The following is a 22270-nucleotide window of genomic DNA, read 5'->3' on the forward strand; positions in this document are numbered from 1 at the left end:
CAAGAAGTTGCCATTAAATTATTGAACAGCTGTTGATGCCTGTTGCAGTGATGATGATGTTGATGCGATGATGTCGGTGAGGATGGTGATGACGACGATGGTGGTTGGTGACATTGCGGAGCCAAGGCTCACTTTTTTTTTTGTCATAGAAGTCCCATGTCTGTCAAACAGAGGCGTTCCAGAGTCAGCAGGTGAATGTTCTGGCCGCTGGCGTTAAAGGTTCTCACTGCGGGATCTCCGGCTTCGGCCTGTGGCGTCGCTCAATTCTTCTCGAATTATGGCGGTAGACGTAGTCCACGATCAGAGGATTACAGCAGCATATCCTCCTGTCAAAAAACCTCAACCTAATTGGCTCTCCGAAGGAAGTGCCCAGTCAGACGCTGGCAGTGACCGCTGTCCCAGGTGGGTAGCGAGTTGAGCCGCAGCGCAGGCGAGGGCGATATGTTTGGGGGGAATCTAAAGAGCAGACTTCTGCCTACACGCGGTAAACGAATCAGCTTTCAAATTGAATGAAACTGTTGTCTGGGGTGAAAAGGGCACGTTTTGTCTAGAACGTTCATTGTACAATACGTGTTCTCTCGTGTTCTCTTGTGTGGAATAATCTGGTGTGGTTTCATGGAAGCCTTCCATTGCCAGCAGACAATAATGCAATAGAGGCCCCTTACTGTATGAAACTCTTTCTGGGGTTTTGGCGAAGGCTTTGCCAAGCTAAGACTGTATGTGAAGGAAACGCCACATTTGCAGGACATTTACAATCAGGGAAAGCTAAATGGCGTTCGATGGGTTTCCATGTCCTGCGTAATTCAGGATGTTTTCCATAGAACCTTCCGGTGTTCTTGTGGTTGACGTGTCAGGGTCGCCTCCCTGTCTTGGTTTGGTTCAATTCAAACTTGAGTGCTCCTTATGCTGGTGGTTAACTTGGTCATGATGAAATGACTTCCCAATGGAAACGCCTCGTAGGAGTTTCGGGGAACGATGTCTGACCCCCGTGTTGCCTATTCTGACATGCCTCGGACATGCCTCGCTCATGCTTCGGACATGCCTCGGACATGCCTCGCTCATGCCTCGGTCATGCCTCGCTCATGCCTCGCTCATGCCTCAGACATGCCTCGCTCATGCCTCGGACATGCCTCGCTCATGCCTCGCTCATGCCTCGCTCATGCCTCGCTCATGCCTCGTTCATGCCTCGGACATGCCTCGCTCATGACTCGCTCAAGCCTCGTACGCTACAGCTGCTTCTGCTTATCTCAAGGTTTGGCGCTAGAATGAGCGTCTGCTTCTCACCAACCAACACGTCGCAGCGATAAGTGAGTGATTCTCAATGTTGCCCATGAGCCTCACACAGAGGCGCTGGCGTATTCAGTCCTTTGGTCTCGGGGAGCTGTTGGCTCTGATGGTTTGGGCAGGCGCTCGGCTGACCTAGTTCATCAGGTGGAGGGCAGTAATTGGTCAAATGTACCTTTTAAGTGTGCAATTTATAGGAGATTTGTGGATATTATCTAGATATGGTCCACTAATGCCTGATAAATCACAACCATAAATCAACTCTTGTTGATTATTTTGTCTTGCAGGTGAGCTTCTGGCTGGTGAGGGAGATTCTGACAGCCCACACGCTGAAGATCAGAGCAGAGATACTGGGCCACTTCGTCAAAATAGCAAAGGTGAGTTGATTCTCTCGCAGCGCGAAGACGAGCGCGGTCAAACATGCCATTACCACGGCACACATGCGTTATGCTCTGAATATCGCGCTAATGCTGCAAACCGACTGGAAAAGACACACAAACACACACACACACACATATATATATACATGCACACACCCACATACATTGTCGTTGAATGTGTACACACAAAAATTCCCCTCAGAAATAATGCCAGCAGCTTTAGAAAGTCCATATGTTAAACGAATGGGCTGAATAATCCCAGAGATATAAAGATAGTGTATCCACAGTACGGCATGGAACAACAATTATATCCTCTTACTCTCCCATGCAGGATAATCGGCCAGTTCCTTCGCTCCTGGTTTTATTAGGGGAAACATCATTTCTCTGCCTAGTGTTCCTTTTACCTTGTGTTGTGGAATCTGGAGTTTCGTGGCCGAGATCGTACGTTGAATAGTATCTTTAATGTCCACATAGGGGTCAGAGATCGTACGTTGAATAGTATCTTTAATGGTCACATAGGGGCCAGAGATCGTACGTTGAGAGATCGTACGTTGAATAATATCTTTAATGGTCACATAGGGGCCAGAGATCGTACGTTGAATAGTCTCTTTAATGGTCACATAGGGGCCAGAGATCGTACGTTCAATTGTATCTTTAATGTCCACATAGGGGTCAGAGATCGTACGTTGAATAGTATCTTTAATGGTCACATAGGGGCCAGGAGCGTCATGTTGCCTAAGGAGCCACTGCACTCACACACCGTGTCCTAACTGCTTGCGACGCGAGCAACAGAACGCGACATCGCATGCTTGCTGTCCTAACTGAAACCGTTGAATTTCCTGTTTTGTTACGTCATTTGTCTATATTCCCAACTGAAGACAGTTAAAGAACGAACGCCTGTCAACGCGAGCGACAGGAGGAAAATAGGAACAGGGCGAGCGTCAGAAGGGCAGTTAAAACGTTGCGCCGCTTCACTCGCGTCCAGTTAGGACATAACAACAGAAAACAAAGCAATGGAACGCTTTTTGTCGCTGACGCTCGCTCGCGTCGCGTGTAGTTAGGACACGGTGTGAGCTCGTTTACAGCAGCTGAGCAGCAATGCTATGAAGTAATGGTTGTCACCACGCATTGTGCTCAGACCTTGGTGTTCACATTGAGTTAAGTCCCCCAAACAGGATCTATTAATCGAATTTAGAGATGATGGAATAATTATCTACAGCCCGACAGTTTTATTCCCCTCGTTTTGCAGTGTAAGACGTTGGAAGTTGTTAGTCAGGACAGTGTTGCATGACAGGACAGAACAGCTGGCACACATGCATCTAAATGAGGAGCGCGCTGATGGATTCATCGTCCAGGGATTATCTGGGGGCCGTCTGCTCTCCATTATCCATTTTTGCGGGTTAAAACGGTCTCTCTGCCTCATCCACGTTGTCGAGGTCTTGTTTAGGTCTGAACGACGTTACCTTTCAGCGGTCAGTCTCGTGCATTTGGCCGAAGTGCGTAGCGATCGCCCGTCCAGCTCGCCGATCGCAGACGGTGTGAAAGTAAGCGATGATGCAGCTGGCGTTGGCGTTCTGGATGCTATCGTCCCCAAAAATGGAACTCGGGGTCATCGGTATGATTATGAATTGATAACGGAGTAATCATCGCTCCAGATCCACTGAGCAGAGAAGAGCCGTCGTCTGTAGCTGCTTCCACACCAAGCTTGTTGATGGGAGCGGACATTGGTCAGCTGATCTATCTTCTCCTCTCGCCTCTCTCCGCTGGAGATGCTCATCGCTCCAACGCTTTCCAGTTGATTCATTAGTGTTTTCCTCTCGCTTGCACGGAGGCTGTGTGTTGTTATTCCTCCGGCCAATGAGATGAGATTTACTGAGGAGAAACATGCGGTGAGGGCGGAGGTCATGTGACAGGAAGCTGGGCGAGCTCCTCCGATGTTTTAGAGCTTTTCAACGCCGACTGGGATGTTTGTCTTGAAGTGTAATCTTCCAAAAAGAAGCTAGGCCACGTCTTGGAGGGATGATGTGGTTCTGTAGATACTAGACCAGGTCTTGGAGGGATGATGTGGTTCTGTAGATACTAGACCAGGTCTTGGAGGGATGATGTGGTTCTGTAGATACTAGACCAGGTCCTGGAGGGATGATGTGGTTCTGTAGATACTAGACCAGGTCTTGGAGGGATGCTGTGGTTCTGTAGATACTAGACCAGGTCTTGGAGGGATGTTGTGGTTCTGTAGATACTAGACCAGGTCTTGGAGGAGTGCTGTGGTTCTGTAGATACTAGACCAGGTCTTGGAGGGATGATGTGGTTCTGTAGATACTAGACCAGGTCTTGGAGGAGTGCTGTGGTTCTGTAGATACTAGACCAGGTCTTGGAGGGATGATGTGGTTCTGTAGATACTAGACCAGGTCTTGGAGGGATGTTGTGGTTCTGTAGATACTAGACCAGGTCTTGGAGGGATGTTGTGGTTCTGTAGATACTAGACCAGGTCTTGGAGGGATGATGTGGTTCTGTAGATACTAGACCAGGTCTTGGAGGGATGTTGTGGTTCTGTAGATACTAGACCAGGTCTTGGAGGGATGCTGTGGTTCTGTAGATACTAGACCAGGTCTTGGAGGGATGCTGTGGTTCTGTAGATACTAGACCAGGTCTTGGAGGGATGCTGTGGTTCTGTAGATACTAGACCAGGTCTTGGAGGGATGTTGTGGTTCTGTAGATACTAGACCAGGTCTTGGAGGGATGCTGTGGTTCTGTAGATACTAGACCAGGTCTTGGAGGGATGTTGTGGCTCTGTAGATACTAGACCAGGTCTTGGAGGGATGTTGTGGTTCTGTAGATACTAGACCAGGTCTTGGAGGGATGTTGTGGTTCTGTAGATACTAGACCAGGTCTTGGAGGGATGTTGTGGTTCTGTAGATACTAGACCAGGTCTTGGAGGGATGCTGTGGTTCTGTAGATACTAGCCCAGGTCTTGGAGGGATGATGTGGTTCTGTAGATACTAGACCAGGTCTTGGAGGAGTGCTGTGGTAGAGAGCTCCATATTAAACTTTATATGCAGCCCTGTAACTCATAGCGATTCAAAGTTCAGTCTTCTATGGCAAAACAAATGCATAACTCACCAAATAACAGATGCTCAAGGCTATGGGTGTCCACACTTTTGTTCCTGATGTCATTTGTCATAACCATTACCACTGGGATCGTGTAGTGGGTAAAACTGGGGTTGTGATGAGATGGAATATAATCTCTAGGGTTGTGCTGAGTTCATATAAAATCTCTTAGTGTTTTAACGCACACGATACCGAGGACAGTATTGTCCAAAGCAGGATGATGGGCGGTCGTAGGAGCCGGCGTGCTCCGCGCGCCTCGTTAACCAGGGAACCGGGGAGACGCTGCTTCATGGCCACGTGTGGAGAGTAATGGGGAACGCAGGCCCACCGCCGACAACAACACTCTCTCCTCCTGGCTCTCGTCCAATCAGGCGGCCGCAGCGGAGAGAGAGGTCCTCCCAGAGTTCATAGCGTGGGGTGGAAAGCGGAGAGCCCAGTGGAACTATGACATCACGGCCCCCCGGGCCAACGGAAGGGACATCGTCCATTCAAACCGGGGACGCCTTTTAGACTCTGACACTCGTTCAAACCGGGGACGCCTTTTAGACTCTGACAGCCATTTGAGACTGATGTGACACGAGGAGGAGAGGAGAGGTTTCTCTCTTCATTATGTCACTCGTAGGCGAACAGAACGAGGAGAGATCAGTCTCCTGGTGGCGTTGGAGGACGCAGAATGACATGCTCATCAAAGTTTGGTCCACTATGTTACAACACATTTATCTCCATGAATATACTTCAAATATTTTGGGGGAAGTGTGTCATGATTTCAGTTATTTGGATTTCTCTGAATATCAAGGGAGATCCAGAAGTTGAGATAGTCTGGAGTCAAGAGGGGCGGAGCCAGCATTAGCCCGCCTTTCAAATCCATCTGTATTTGATCATTATTTCATCTGGAGCGTATAGTCGTGACTAAATGAAAAACAAATTGGGGTAATACACTTCGCCGTTTCTGTAATAAAAACCTCTGTGAGAGTTAAATGTGGATGAAAGTCCAAGTAGATCACATCTTGTGCTACCGACAGCTCGCTAGAGAGCAGGACTCGTTAGCAATACTTGAAAAGTGGAAATCAGGCGATCAGTGACCAATTAGAGGCCAAATTGAAAATCCGTTCACGAATATCATAACGTGTTCTCAGTAGGAGGGAGGAGAAATTGCATATTTTCCTTTCCGGCATAACAGCCATATTTTTTCCTGTTAAAACAGCATTATTATAACGAAGGAAGAAGAACGTCTGAACGCGATCACGTCGTCACTTGCATTACGTCCATAGAAACGGACTCGACAGATTAATTTAATAATTATAGAGGCTGGTTAGCGGTATATTTTTGTAATTATACATTTAAATCGCAAAAAAAAAAAAAAAAAACGAATACAGGTTAGTGATTTTTAGTAACCGGTAAGGCATTTGAAGGCTCTCCAATCCGGTTAACCGGATTACCGGTTAGCCCCTCCCACCACTAGTTCCCAGAAGTCCTTCTGGGTTCTCAGAATAGATCGACCCCAATCCTGCACATCAATCACAACCCATCACACACACACTTTAGCTCCCCTAACTACTTATGCATGTGTGTGCGTGTGTGTGTGTGTGTGTGTGCGTGCGTGTCTGTGTGCGTGTCTGTGTGCGTGTGTCTTTGTGTGTGTGTCTGTGTGTGTGTGCGTGCGCGTGTGTGTGCATGTGTCTTTGTGCGTGTGTCTTTGTGCGTGTGTGTGTGTGTGCGCGCGCGTGTGTGTGTGTTTTAAGTGTCCCCTCCCACTGTACGCGTGTGTTAGAGTGTAATGCTGTATGACAAATATAACACACTTTTTCTTTCTTTCTTTCACTGTGATTTTGCTACTCACCCCGTTTAAAGACGCGCGCACGCACACACACACACACACGCACATACTAAGCCAAGAACTGATTCCTCTGGTTATGCCATTATGATTTTCTCTGCGACCTCTCTTTCTCTTAAGGAAAAAAAAAAAAACTTCTTTAGATTGTACTTCTCAACAGCACAGCAGTACAATTCAAGATCTGGCAGAACAATTACATTTTATATTAGAGGTGCAGTACATTGCTGTGAAGTCTTTAAAAGATGAAAAAGATGACTTGTACTAACGCCTACTGTATCCAGAAAATTATAATGGAAATATGAAGCACTTTTGAATGAATTGTAGTCATAACTCTCACTTTGAAAAGCCTTTTCAAAGACTAAAGCTTAAGAACACCCTCTCACAACTAGTGTGTAGTCATAGACTAGGCGATACGATTTTGCAAAGACTGGGATCTTGCAGTCTCGTTATTTGCAAGACTACATTTCGAGGTTTGCTGCAATTTGTCTGCTTTTTCCCTTCTCCCCTCCATCCGGGTTTAAACATCTCTGCCAGGCTTGCTGTTTAGCGCTGGAGAGATGAGCGCACCTGGTTGTTGACGATGTTCACGTCATTGAACTACGCCATTCGCATGAGCCAAGACGAATATGAATGATGTTATCAGACGTGTTTGATTTTATCGGAACGTGAAGACGATAAAAAGGCAGCTCAGAGTGACACCAAACGATCGAGATCGGAAATTTGTCTTCGACAGTGAAATCATTTGAAAAGTGTGTTGGTGTAAAGCTGGGATTAGTCTACCTTGTACTGTGAAAACTAATAGTAAAGCTAAAGCAGGATCCGTTACGTGGTTAACTCACATCCTAACACCTTAACTCACCTTTTAACGCCTTCGATCGGAAAACGCTTGGCTTGTTTCTTCTAACCGTGTTCTTCTTCACGTCTTTTTTCAGAAACTGCTGGAGCTGAACAACCTCCATTCTCTGGTGTCGGTGGTGTCGGCGTTGCAAAGTGCTCCCATCTTCAGACTGAGCAAGACCTGGGCGGTGAGACACTTTAACTTCTGATAGAACGTACAGGTCTGTGGGCCACACTGTTCCTCTGAACCCAGAACAGACGGCCAACAGATTTGATATGAATGTGTCAGCCCACTGTAAGTGCTCTCGTTATCTCATGACATCATCAATCAATCAATCAATCAATCAAAGCTTTATTTGTATAGCGCATTTCATACCCAGAGGCAACACAATGCGCTTTACAGAGAACAAGGGAGGTGGGCATACGACCCACCTCTACATATTCCAGAGAGAAGCAAAAAATGGTCCGACTTGTATATTATTCATTCTCACCGCGGGTAGCTCTAAACCTGTTTTTCTCATATATTTCAAAGGCTATCTTGTTTTTAAATGTAGACCTCATTTTACTCAAGTTTATAGTAGCCTACTTTTTATTTATGATCCCTCCTAAATGTGAAATCCCTCCTAAATAAAACAGGTTAAAATATTGTTGAAATGTAGCCTACTTCATTTGATTTTAAAGTAATTTGCTGCTATACAATAATTTGATAGGAATATGCAAGAAAACAAATCTGTGTTGAGGGCATAAAAAACGCACGCATCACCACCGGACCCTGGCTTGCGGCCATTTTGTCAAACTGGACCTCTTAGAACTTGACTTGACCTGCCCTGCTGTAGACCCATGTGAAAACAACCCCATTATTCATGGGTCTTTGAAGTGTTGGAGCGGACAGCTGGCTGATAACAGTCTATCCTGAGTTGCCTTTATTTCCTTCTTGTATAAATGCTTGTGGTGTTCGCATGGCTATCAGAGGAACCTTGGTAACCACTAACGCACTCATACCGCACTATCCCATAATAACTGTGGTGACCAAAATGCTTTAAAGATATCCTATCCCGACTTCCATATCAACGCGACTAAATTAGTAATCTCTTTAAAAGCCGACGGAGGGTCTGGTTGCAGCTGGACATTTTTACTGAGCCCATTAGTCTTTGTGGAAAGCAAAATAAGGAAACGCTCTGAAATCCCTCTCCGTTCCTCTCGCCGTCGCATGTGAAGCATCAACGTTAGAAATACTCCGACCATAATAGCTCTGTTTCACTGTGAGCGTACATTCCTGTCCATGGAGGCTTCCCCCCCCCCCCCCATCTCTTTGTGGTGGTCTCTCCCCCCCCCCCAAGCCCGGTCTCTCCTCTCCGGGAGACCCTGGAGAAGGGAAGGTTCTGGAATACCGTCGCTCCATGCCCGATCTTTGTTGCTTTTGGAGGCCGCTGGCTAGAATGTGTATTGGCTGTTTCCAGCGTCGTTGGCAAATTATGAAAGCAGAGGGTACCGTAAAAGTCCATATTTAACTGTTGCATCGTCAACATGTACAATAGAAGTCGATTACAAATATATCGCACACTGAGGAACACATGTATCTCATATATACGTCCGTACTGTACGCTTATACGATATAAAAAACGCATGTGTTGTATTGTGAGGCCACTGAAAAGCAGTGACAGTGAGGTATTGGCTCGTTCGCCACGGACAGTTTGTGTCGTCTTGTTGTTTTTGTGGAGGAAGAGGTCTGGAGCCCAACGGTAGCTTCATACTCGCTCGCTCGCTAAAGAGGTTTTCATGTGTTATCCCAGGATGCTCCTAACACGCACACGCACACACACACGGGCACACACACACGCGAGAGACAGCCCCCACGATTACCCATGGACTCGGGAGTGGAAATTAAAAGTGCTCGAACTCAAGCCCGCCGTATCTTCCAAAGCTTTTATTTTCGTCTGGCAGAAGAACACCGCTGGTTCAGAAGCTTGTGTGTCTCGAGACGTGAAGGATTCCGTCGGCGGAGGGGGGAATTCGCCAGACCGAACGACCGTGGCGGGATACCGACGACACGTGTCACTCTGGTCTCCCGCTGCACCCGGCTGCTCTCACCCACGCTCCCAACGGTCCGATGCGCTCGAACAAACGGCGAAAAGAACGAATATGTGGGCCTGCCGCCATTTTGTCGAGGCCGGTACGTAATCCTTGGCGTCCCGAGTTACGTCCTGGTCTGCGTCAAGGGCTTCTCGTCGGAAAGGCACACCGACACGTAGGACATCGGGGCGAATGAACACGCGTAACCACGGTCATGGAGGTATCGAGGCCAGAGCGCCGCGTTCCACAGCCCTCGCCTCACCCCGCTCCCTGACTTCCTGATGACAGTCCAAGACATGTCTCCCCTTTTAAAAACAAATTGAGTGTAGGAAGCCAGCAGGGTCTTTGGCACTAAGCACAGAGGTCTGTTCATTTGAGAGTTACACCGCGAAAAAACCATGCTGCTTAGGATGTGTATCAACACAATAAATACCTACAATCATACAGCACTTATGGTAAATGGACTGCACTTATATAGCGCTTTTCCACCTTAGCGGCACTCAAAGCGCTTTACAATGGCCTCTCGTTCACCCATTCACACACACACTCACACACCAATGGCGGTAGCGGCCATGCAAGGTGCTAACCTGCTCATTGGGAGCAATTTGGGGTTAGGTGTCTTGCTCAAGGACACTTCGACATGTGGAGAGTCGGAGCTGGGATTCGAACCGCTGACCCTTCGATCACTGAACGACCCGCTCTACCAACTGAGCTACAGCCGCCCCATAAGTATCTGTCTGTCTGTCTGTCTGTCTACGCACCCACCCATCGCTCCATCCATCCATCCACCCACCCATCCATCCATGTCCATCCATCCATCGCTCCATCCATTCATCCATCCATCCATCTATCCCTCCATCCATTCATCCATCCATCCATCCATCTATCCCTCCATCCATTCATCCATCCATCCATCCATCCATACATTCATCCATCCATCCATCCATCTATCCCTCCATCCATCCATTCATCCATCCATCCATCCATCCATCCATCCATCCATCCATCCATCCATCCATCCATCCCTCCATCCCTCCCTCCCTCCCTCCCTCCCTCCCTCCCTCCCTCCCTCCATCCATCCATCTATCCCTCCATCCATTCTCAGGCTCTCAGGACATAAGAAATCAATGAGAAGAACAGATGTTTGGCAGACGTGTAAACCTCTGTGGTCAAATAATTTCATTAGATGGTACCATGATGTTGAGGACAACAGTGATGATTGCGATTTCTATAAAAACAGTCGTTATTACAATTTGCAGTTTGACAGTCGGAATTTGAGCGCTGCACAAAGCGGCATGCAAAATGGACTATGCCAGGTGTGGTTTTTAAGAACCTGGCGGGCGTCTCCGTACCGTCGTGGCGTTTGGGGAAAGTGCTTATTACCCCTCTCGCTCCTGTGGTGAGCTCTCTCTCGAGTGGCGAGAGCCCGGTGGCGTGGCATGCCCTCGACACGACCGCTGCTGCCCCACCTGCCCGAGCGGCCAGGAAGCGGCCACGTACCGGCCAGGAACCGACCGCGTCCTCCGTCAAGTCCTGGAGAGGAAATGCCAATCAACCAATCAAAAACTAGCCTATCCCATGTCGTCTGCTGACGTTTGGGGCGATGGACAAACGTTGAATTCTGAAGTCTGCCGGGTGAGACCAGGCTGGTTGGGGAGGTGACATGCCGTATACCGTGAAATACCGTAAACCGTACCGTGTAACTAGATACTGTACCGTCTCATCCCTAGTGGCAGCACCGGGGATAAACTGGTATTATGGTATTATGGGATGGCACGTCTCATAATGATCTTTTATGATTCTGCATACTGAAGCAGCCTTGAAGTCATGACTCTGGAACATGTGCTATAATGCTCTTTGTGTTGTTAAGTAAGACATTTTTTTTTCTTGTGGAGGAGCACAATTCCAGATGTCATCCTCGAGAGAAACGACAGAAAGCTACATTTTTGTCAAAATCACGCTGTTGTCTTCTAGAAGGATGGTGTTGGTGGACATGAAGCATCGCTTTTTTCTACTGGGCAACGGTGATGACAAGGGTACCGTTCAGGAGAGTGACACCTTGGCGCCTATGAGCCCAGAAACCCCTTCAACACTTCAACACCTGATGAAGATCTGCACCCGTTACCACAAACGAACTTCATCAATGTCTCGGTGAACGGGTTTGGCAGTGCCTCTCCACTGAATGAGATAACAGGAATATAATGGACTTGATTAGCAGAGAGCGTAAGACTTTGTAAGCAAAATGCACAACGTAAAGAACTCCGAAGACATACATTAAAAGACAGAGTTGTTCCATTGCGTTCATTCTGTTTTGGTCTGAGAGTTCTCCAGACCGGGCAGGATCAGGTCTGATGGGAAGGAAGATTTCGACTTCTTCAGCCCACTTCTTTTTTCAAGATATTTTTTAGGGCTTTTCAGCTTTAATGAGACAGGACAGTGTAGAGAGACAGGAAACGTGGGAGAGAGAGAGGGGAGGACATGCGGCACAGGACCCGAGCCGGGAATCGAACCCGGGTCCGCTGCGCGAAGGACTAGCCTTCATATGGGGCGCGCCTAACCCGGTGAGCTATCGGGGCGCCCCCTTCAGCCCACTCTAAGAGATCTGGGTTTACAACGTACCGCACCGTTTAATAGCGCCTGGCTGTCTTTCTGGGTCAGAGCCGCCAATGGTTTCCATCCTGTAAGTGTGTGTGTGTGTGTGTGTGGCTTGTTTACTGGTAATGATGTGAGGTATTTTCAGCTGGTTCTCCTCCGTCTCCACCAACCCCCCCTCCGGTTCTTTTATAGAGACGGTCAGAACGATTCGCTCCGCGCCAGGAATGACCGTTCGTGAGCTGAGAAATGACGTGCGCTATTTTGTTCCAGGCCATTAAACGGACGTGCAAAAACGGTTTAGGTCTGGTTTCAATGATTTAACATGAATTCTGACTTCATCACGTTACATCAGGGGGAAAACACAGTGGGTCGCAGCCACAGTCAATATTTACCCAGAATTCCAAAATATATTGTTGCACGTGATGAATATGCTGTTGCTTGTTGACTTTGATGAACATGCAGAATGTGACCTAACGGTAGCCATTTTAGGGTTGCCCTCAAGGTTGCATCTAGAGATGTGTTTGCCAGGATCACGCAAGGTTTACCTCAGAGTAGCGTAGCATAGATGGATCTGTTCACAGAGTAGAGTACAGTAGATGGATCTGTTCATGGAGTAGATTACCAGGGCCGCCCCGGTAGCTCACCGGGTAAGGCGTGCACCATATGAAGGCTAGTCCTTCGCGCGGCGGACCCGGGTTCGATTCCCGGCTCGGGTCCTGTGCCGCATGTCCTCCCCTCTCTCTCCCCCACATTTCTTGTCTCTCTACACTGTCCTATAACATTAAAGCTGAAAAGCCCTAAAAAATATCTTTAAAAAGAAGAAAAAAAAAGAGAGTTGAGTACCGTAGATGGATCTGTTCTCTCGATCTCTGTCCATCTCTGGCTTAATGCTCCAGGGAACAAGTCCATCTCTGTCCCCTCGGTCCTAATGCTCCAGGGAACAAGTCCATCTCTGTCCCCTCGGTCCTAATGCTCCAGGGAACAAGTCCATCTCTGTCCCCTCGGTCCTAATGCTCCAGGGAACAAGTCCATCTCTGTCCCCTCGGTCCTAATGCTCCAGGGAACAAGTCCATCTCTGTCCCCTCGGTCCTAATGATCCAGGGAACAAGTCCATCTCTGTCCTATCTGGTCTAATGCTCCAGGGAACAAGTCCATCTCTGTCCTCTTTGGCCTAATGCTCCAGGGAACAAGTCCATCTCTGTCCCCTCTGGCCTAATGCTCCAGGGAACAAGTCCATCTCTGTCCCTCTGGCCTAATGATCCAGGGAACAAGTCCATCTCTGTCCTATCTGTACTAATGCTCCAGGGAACAAGTCCATCTCTGTCCTCTTTGGCCTAATGCTCCAGGGAACAAGTCCCGCACAGCTTGACCTCCCCCCCCCCACCATCTGTGCTGAGCTTTGCTGGTCCCACCATGACTCCCCCCCCCCCCCCCCCAACGGGGGCTTCCCAGACCTCCACAAGCACGTCTTCCACCGACCGTCACTCCCAACCACATGTTCATATTCAGAGAACCTCAACCACACGTGTTCATATGTGACAGCGGCTGGTGATTTGGTCCGCAACTCGGCAAACCCCGAAATGCGCTAGGGGGCAAAATAACTAAAAAAACTTTTTTTTTCGTTTTTTGTTTTTTTGTGTATTACCAAAGTTGAAGTTCTGAAGAACCTACTTACTATAACAGACAACAGTTTTAGGTTCAGGAAATACGTTTAATTAGTCTGCAAACTAAGCTTGTTTTTAGCTGATTTCGAGCCGGGTTTGGGGGCGGGCAGATCGATTAGCATGATTTGTTTTCATTGGCTATTGCTTCCGGGTTCTCCGCCCCCACCCTTCCCATAAGAACAGCACGCCGTCTTTGTTTACATTCTGTCCCAAGTTTAACCATGGATGCTACAGCTTTTGCTAAAGAGAAGACGGGGATGGCATCCAGGGCATGGAAAGAGTTTGAAGAGCAGCTAAAACTCCAGCAGAGCAGGACTCGTTCGTACACGGAGTTTATTCTTGATGACCTGTGATACAGAGATGACTGTAACAAAGCAAGTTGCTACCAAGCGAAAGACGTACCAGATTCACACCACTGTTGTCTGCCGCCAAGCATTCTGCTTTGCTTTGGGGTAAGCTGATCTTTATACTATCTGTGCTGTTTACATGACATTAACGTTAGTCGTTTAGCAGTAGCTCCTTTCTAAACAAGTGACTAAGTCTAGCTAGCATAAAGGCACTAGCACTAACTAACAAAGGCTAGCTAGCTAACGTTAGCTAACATGCTAGTTAGCTGAGCTGTCCCTTCGTTCCTAAACTAGCCAGCGAGGCAGCTAATATCGAGCTAGGTAGCTATATTACAGAGAGAAACAGAATGAGAGAGCATGAGAGCCATGGTAGTCTGACACCTTTGTTTTTTGTTTTGGTTACAGGATGAGCAAAAAGGTGAGGATTTGCAGCTCTCCCTGGGCCCCTCCATACCAGCCAGCAAGAAGATCACTATGCACTACAGCTTTGATTTTGCACAACAGGTGAGAATACGTTCATCCTATCATGCATTAGCTAGTCTATTTAATCAACACATTCTGGTACTATTTTATCTATATGGAGTGCCAGTACTGTGGGCAATAGTTTAATGTACTTTCTTCCTTCTATTCTATTGCAGTTTTGATGCTGAGAGACCTGGCATGGTTGTGGCCAGAGAACACCGTGATGCACCGGCAGTCGAGTTTCAGCTGCTGCGCAAGCCTGATGTCCTGCCCCCCAGAGAAGGTCTTCTTGTGCAAGCCCCACCCGGACTGGACATGGCCAGACAGACGTATCTCTTTGACAAGATCAGAGAGTTCTGTTCTGATGAGGGACGAGACGTCACATGTCCCCCGCCAAACTCCACAGCAGCTCAGAACAAGACTGTCCGCTGGTAGATTCACTGCAGATCATCAGGACGGACAGCACTGCAGGAGAAAGGCCACAGCCTTTCCTGTTTTCCTGTTTGTATACTGAAGCGTTGCTTGTTCTCTTGCACAGACTTGCCCACACTTGCACAGACTGCATTGTTAGAATATTGAATACTGAGCTGAGTACTGTTGTGATTACCTTGAGTATTGAGCTGGGGACTGTTATTACTTTGTTGTACACTTGATCACAATGAACACTATGCACCTTGTCTATAAAACAGACAACTGACTGTACACTTTAACACTTAGACTGTTGCCTTTTTTTGTACACTTAACTACTTATGCTTGTACTTTATATCATGTATGTGACAATAAAGAACGTTAAATTTGAACTTCATCTTATATTGTTCTTAACTGCATTCACAACACAAGATTAATACTGACTCAAAGAGTGTGGGGTCATCAGTGAGAGAGCACCTCACTTGGCAGCCACTCTCAGGTAATACCCCAAGTTGACAGCCACTCTGACAGATAATGACAGATCGTCCAGTGGGGGAGTGGCTGGGGGTGCGGTTACCAGGCTATTGTTCACGCCCATTACCTGGCAGTCAGAGGTGTGAAAATGTTGGAGAACTTTGGAGGGAGATTTCTCAGCTAAGTTGATTTGGCAGTACTAGCATTCAAATAAGCATATCTTCTTCAAATATGTTCAGATTTCAATGTATGAGACCTCATTTGAAAGCTTACAATCTGCACTTTCATAATCTGTAAAAAACTGAAAAATGAAAATGCCTAGTTGAGGACCAAATTACCAGCGGCGGTCACATATTCAAAGAACCTCAACCACACGTGTTCATATTCAGAGGACCTCGACCACACTTTCCATCCGAGAGCAAATTATACCTCCTAGGCTTTTTCTCTCTCTGCATTGTAATGTCCATCAGCCCCTTCCAGGAATAACACCAAGACGCTGACGACCTCGCTTTTCGTTTTATTCCATTATATAAAGTCACTTTGAGTTTACTTTGTGGCACTGGTTAAAAAATAAAAAAGTCTCCTACGTTTGGTGTTAGTTTTGGCTCTGATTACTCTCAGACCTTTATAGTTTTTTTTTTTCATTGCCGTTTTTCGCTTCATTTGAAAAGCCTTCATTAGATGTTTCACTCGGCGGAGGGAGTCGGGACTAAACCAGGCTTGGAAATACTTTTGTCGGTGTTGAATGAAATATGGCCGCAGTCTGTCATTATCTCCACATATCGCACGGGAGGAAAAGTCCCACCTCTCCGCGTCAAACGCTCCGTCTTCTCGCTTGGTGCCAGAGCGGAGGACCGTGACCTCATCGCCTCCGAGAGGCCGTCCCATCTCGCCTCGTCCCACCTCATCTCATCCCATCTCGTCTCACCCCATCTCGTCTCATCCCACCTCGTCTCATCCCATCTCGTCTCCTCCGACCTCGTCTCATCCCACCTCGTCTTATCTCACCTCGTCTCATCCCACCTCGCCTCATCCCACCTCGTCTCATCCCACCACGTCTCATCCCACCTCGTCTCATCCCACCTCGTCTCATCCCACCTCGTCTCATCCCATCTCGTCTCATCCCACCTCCTCTCATCCCATCTTATCCTACATCGTCTCATCCCACCTCATCTCATCCCATCTCGTCTCATCCCACCTCGTCTCATCCCACCACGTCTCATCCCACCTCGTCTCATCCCACCTCGTCTCATCCCACCTCGTCTCATCCCATCTCGTCTCATCCCACCTCCTCTCATCCCATCTTATCCTACATCGTCTCATCCCATCTCGTCTCATCCCACCTCGTCTCATCCCACCTCGTCTCATCCCACCTCGTCTCATCCCACCTCGTCTCATCCCATCTCGTCTCATCCCACCTCGTCTCATCCCACCTCGTCTCATCCCACCTCGTCTCATCCCACCTCGTCTCGTCCCATCTCGTCTCATCCCACCTCGTCTCATCCCACCTCGTCTCATCCCACCTCGTCTCATCCCATCTCGTCTCATCCCACCTCATCTCATCCCAGAATGGGTGTGTTTGTGTGTGTATGATCCGAGAGAAGGAGAGAGAGCGAGAGGGAGAGGGAGAGAGCTGTAGCACGTGTCCTATACCTGCGTACCTCTGAAAGGCCGCCCTAGTCCTGCCGTTTCCCAGCGCCGCCACGTCTGCTGTGGGCTGGACGTCCCCCCCCCCCCCCCCCCAGCCCCAGCCCCTCCCCCCATCCCCGAGCCATGGATCATAAGCCGGCTTGTTTTCTCTGGACCCCGCCAGTCCGGAGTTTTCTTCTCTCCCGCCACGCGGCAGTCTGGCCCTGCCTGAAAATGACTAATCAATACACCAGACAAACAGCAGATCCCCCTGTGTTCAAGTGTTGTATAACCGACTCATCCATCCACCCCAGGCTGAGGGGGGAGAGAGATGGACATGCATGCGGGGGAGAGAGAGGTCATTTCGGTTTCAGCCGGTCTCTGAGGTCGGGGGCTGCCTACCTGTGTGCCGTACGATGACCCGCGCCGTTGGCTCCGCCCCTAAGCAGACTGATCTCCGCCCTTCGTCTCACGCTCAACGTGAGACACCTTGACCATGCCTTCACCGCTGAAGTTCTAGACCCAACTGAAGGAGATTGAGTGGGGAGGGAGGGGGGGACTTGGGTCCAATCCAGTGGAAACTTCACGATCCACTGGAGGGAATCTACCAAAACACTGTATTTACATCGACTGAGGTACGAGGGCGGAGAGTCCTCCCCCAGAGCCTTTTCAACCAATGAGAGGCCGGCTTCTGTGAGGTTCTGCTGTGACAAAGGAGAGATGATAGTAAAAAAGAGGCCCACAATGAGCGGAAACCCCCAGCGTTTGAACTGTTTTCTATCTGCTGGTGGGCGGGACGGAGGATGTAGTCTCATGGGTGGTTGGGGAGGATGTGCTGGAAGCAAGGCAAGACTTTACTAGCCATGTTTCCATCCACACGTTTTGCAAATGCAAAACTGCAAATTAAGTTATATCGAATTAAAAATGCCTTATGGAAACAGTAAAATTCGATTAAAAGTCATGAAAATCGACAAAAAGTTTGTACTGTCGATCTCATCGGATTTTCTCTTGTTCGATAAAAGTCTTTTGTGATAAATGCTTTATCCGATTTAAAGCTCTAGATGGAAACGCACGTTCACCGGCTTTATTCGCATTCATATTTTTAGCGATCCTCACGCAATTCGATTGACAAGTGGATGGAAACATGGCCACTATCTCAACAGGCTTTCCTGTGCCGATGAGCTGTCTTCAACCGAAGTTAGCTTGGAATAGTGGCTGAGTGTTCGGGGGTGTTGGGGTGGGGGGGAGTTAAATCCGTGTTATGGTAACCGCCGCCAATCCTCACTATCGTGTTCAGCATCCACTTAACACGCTGTCCGCGGCCAACCGACTCGCACTGAGCACAGGAGTCGGTTTACCCACGTTCAGAAACCCTCGAGGGTTTTTCACACACCCACATAATCAGATAATCAGACTTTTAGGGGGGGAAAAACCTGTTGGATTGAAGCATTTCCAAGGTGTCCCAGAGGGGCTTTTTGGATTTTATATTACTCCTGGAAGATATCAAGGCAAGGCAAGGCAAGTTTATTTATATAGCACATTTCAGCCACAGGGCAATTCAAGGTTCTTTACATGAGACATTAAAAGCATTAAAACAAAAAGCAAGACATTATAGACATTTAAAACAAAAAGCAGGACAAATTAAAAGCATTAAAACAAAAAGCAAGTCATTATAGACATTTAAAACAAAAAGCAGGAAAAAATAGAATACAGGAATAAAAGTTACAGTGCAGTATACTGATAAACAACTCCTCTTAGAAAGCAGTGGCAAAAAGAAAAGTCTTAAGGCTTGTTTTAAATGAACCAAGAGTTGCAGCAGACCTGCAGTTTTCTGGAAGTTTGTTCCAAATATGTGGGGCATAAAAACCGGTATCGGGTAATAAATTAACTTATACCACCGGTCAACCACCCTCAACATTTCGCACAGTCCATGTTTTGGCTCCAGATGGACACCAGGAAGTTAATCCACAGACGCTACTGAACATTTTCCTCAACGCCAGCCCGTGTGTCAAGACTGGTTTCCTCTCCACCCGGACAGAAAGCAGAACCTAATTGCAAAAAATAAACAATTACATAGAACGGTAGTAGCTGGGGTCGTGTTCTGCTGGACGATACCGTCGACCCCTCCCCCCCCTCTGTGGGTTTGGAGTTGAAAGGAAGCATGCGGTCACGTCTTGGCACTCGTTGGACGCGTTGGTAATGTTGGCGTAATGCCGTTGGAAGTCTTGCACACTGCAAATTAGCGATCCACAAATGACCGATTACAATAATAAACACTCGCACTACTGGTAATGTCTGTGTTCAAACTTTGTAGCCTCCATTTTCCATACAAATTGTTCATCTAACAGCAGAATAGTCTTAATTCATGTTCATATCACATACTTTTTTACGATATTGTTTATAGTCAGTTCATTTTACATTAGAGTGTGTGCCTGACTACGACAGACCCTTGCTAAAGATGGCTGCTCTCAGTGGCATGTGGGCTGAGGTCATGGTGATACAATAATGGTGCGTTCATTTATAACTGGGAGGTGGCAAATTGCGACTTGCTACCCGGAATGATTAAATAAAACGCTGCATGAACTCGCACTTCCTCGTCGCAAATTCGGATATGTTTCTCACCCCCCAGTTGCAGGCTGACGTCAATATCATATATCATCATCATATCATTCGCTATAGCTGGAATGCACACAGGTCGGAGGTAGGTATTTTGCCACTTGCGACTTGCCACGTCCGACCACAAACGAACGCACCATAACTCTCTTCTCTTCAAATAGTCAACGCTGTGAAATAGTCCGCTCTCAGAGGTCCGCTCAGATATGGATGTCTGCGTAATGGATGTCTAAGTAATACCAGTCAGTCCATCTTCCCTCGGTCTAGGCTGTAGGAAACATAGCTGCTTCAGTCCCATGATAGCAGTGTAAGTAACCGGTTGCTGGAGAAGTTAATCAAACCATGGACACTTTGTCAAGATCAAATGAATGGAATATGTCTTGTGTCTCCTGAGAGCGTCTGCTGTAGAATGACAGAGTGCCTGAGCATTGTAAAGGAAAAATCTAACTTGGTTTAGTTTAGATTTCAAAGAACACGCTGAGTGGTCGGTCAAGCTGGTTTCAAACAAAGACAATAGTTTATTCTATGTTACGATTTGCAAATTCGGACTCGAGCACAGGAAGTGAATCCGGGCTGAGTGAGTCACTGGGGAATGAGATCGATAGTTTATAACGTGAAAAAGTAAGTGACACAGTTTCAGGATGAAGAGGACAGGGAAGTGATGTCACACAGGAAGAATTTGTAGTTTTAACAGACTGATTCTAGAGGAACGAACTACAAAGTTAGAATAACAGTCAAGTAGGAAAACAAAACACTGGTGAGACTTGAATTTCATCCACAGCATCTGCTGTAGAATGACAGAGTGCCTGTGCTAGTTGAAGGAGGGGTCATCTCATTCTCACCGTTCCTCTCTCCTCACAGCTGATCAGCCGGAAGGACAAGGCCACGTTCGAGAAGCTGGACTTCCTGACGTCCAAGGAAGAGAACTACACCCGGATGAGGGAGTACATCCGCTCGCTGAAGATGGTGCCCTGCATCCCCTACCTCGGTAAGCCCCTCCCACTCTGGCGCGCCATCTCACACTGCCTCGCCTCACCTGTCCGACACGGGAGAGGTCAGAGGTCGGGGCGGGGGGCGTGGCTGCTCCTCGCTCCTCGGGGATGGTGTCCTAGCGGCGCCCGCGTTCAGTTCTGCTCTGGGTTCCGTTCCATTCTGAAAACCTGATACCTTCCCCCTCTTCCTTGGCTCAGCCTCCTGGCTACAGTACGACCTAGCCGAGGGAACGAGGTGTTTTTGGTGGAAGCGTCCCATTGGCTTGCGATATTAAGATCGAATCACATGTGTAAGCCAGAGTGCCGGCGGTCGTGTCCTTCCTGGTTCCAGTCAGTGGCGGGGGGAAGTCCGCTCTGATTGGATGATGGCAGGTAGGAGCTCTCGGCCTGAGCGCCTCTCCACAGCCACGCCCCCTGCGGCGCGTTAATGACCGCCCCCCTGTTGCCGGGGTGTAAAACGCAGGTCGGAGATTCCCACCGGAATATCATCTGCTGGACAGGAATAGATGACATGCACAGAAAGTATTTCATAAAAACCAAAAGTGGTGTCATTGGCTCATCTTTCACACAGATGTGTGTTATAGTCCCTCTCTCTCTCTCTCTCTTGCTTCTCACCTGTCTCTCTCCCTGTCTCTCTCGCTCGCCTCTCCCCTGTCTCTCTCTCTCCCTCTCTCTCTCTCTCACCTCCTGTCTCTCTCTCCCTCTCTCTCTCCCCCTCTCTCTCTCTCACCTCTCTCCTGTCTCTCTCTCTCTCTCCCTCTCTCTCTCTCTCTCCTTCTCCTTCTGTCTCTGTCTGAGTCTGATGAGCGAGTCATTTGCTGTTGTCTGTTCACGCAGACGTTTACGTTTCATGGAACAAAAGGGCAGTTTGCACACACACACACACACACACACACACACACACATTCACCATGTCAGACCGGACGTCAGACAGGTAGTACAATGAGAGGGTCCAGCTCTCCACACAGTGGATCGTGAGGTTGTCGGTTCTCCCCTGACCCACTTCTTAGGTCCAGTTTCATAAAGGTTCACGCAGAGTTTCTGGGCAGCCTGACCTGGCATTCTAATGACCCCCGTCATGCGCCTGCTGGCCCCGCCCCCTGCTGGCCCCGCCCCCGGGGGCTTTATTCATTACGTTTCTTTATTAATCCTCTTGGGTGGATGTGAACCGGACCAGTATAAATCCCACCAGAGGGTCATTGTGGAGGGGGAGGTGTTGACAGCCGTTGGGACACGGGGCCTGGTTAGGGGGCGGGGCGTGGGCGGGTCAGGGGGAGGGTCAGGGGGTGGGACAGGGGGAGGATCCTGGCTTTGTGTGACTGACAGCCTGGCGCTGTGTGGCTTGATGAAGACGGTGGCGCCCCCCCCCCTCGCCGCCGGGCCGCGGGCTGATGGCCCCTCCTCCTCCAGCTCCGTCATTCAGGTACTCACTACATACTGGGACAGACTGGACCGCTACCCATGGTACGAGCATGAGCTCTCTCTCTCTCCCTCTCTCTCTCCCTCTCTCTCTCTCTCCCTCTCTCTCTCTCCCTCTCTAGACTTCTCTCTCTCTCTCTAGCCTTCTCTC

The 22270-nt window shown here is 48.4% G+C and overlaps 1 protein-coding gene across 1 annotated transcript in view; it reads left to right on the forward strand.

Moving 5' to 3' along the window:
• Window positions 1-22270, forward strand: part of LOC311327019 (ras-specific guanine nucleotide-releasing factor RalGPS1-like) — a 137403-nt gene that overhangs the window by 44592 nt on the left and 70541 nt on the right. The window contains exons 6-8 of the mRNA XM_084460017.1: window positions 1572-1661; window positions 7539-7631; window positions 20570-20696. Of these exons, the coding sequence (XP_084316143.1) occupies window positions 1572-1661; window positions 7539-7631; window positions 20570-20696 (310 nt within the window). The remainder of the gene's footprint in view (window positions 1-1571; window positions 1662-7538; window positions 7632-20569; window positions 20697-22270) is intronic.

This window comes from Borostomias antarcticus (genome assembly GCF_949987555.1).
Source record: "Borostomias antarcticus genome assembly, chromosome: 30".
Lineage (NCBI taxonomy): Eukaryota > Metazoa > Chordata > Actinopteri > Stomiiformes > Stomiidae > Borostomias > Borostomias antarcticus.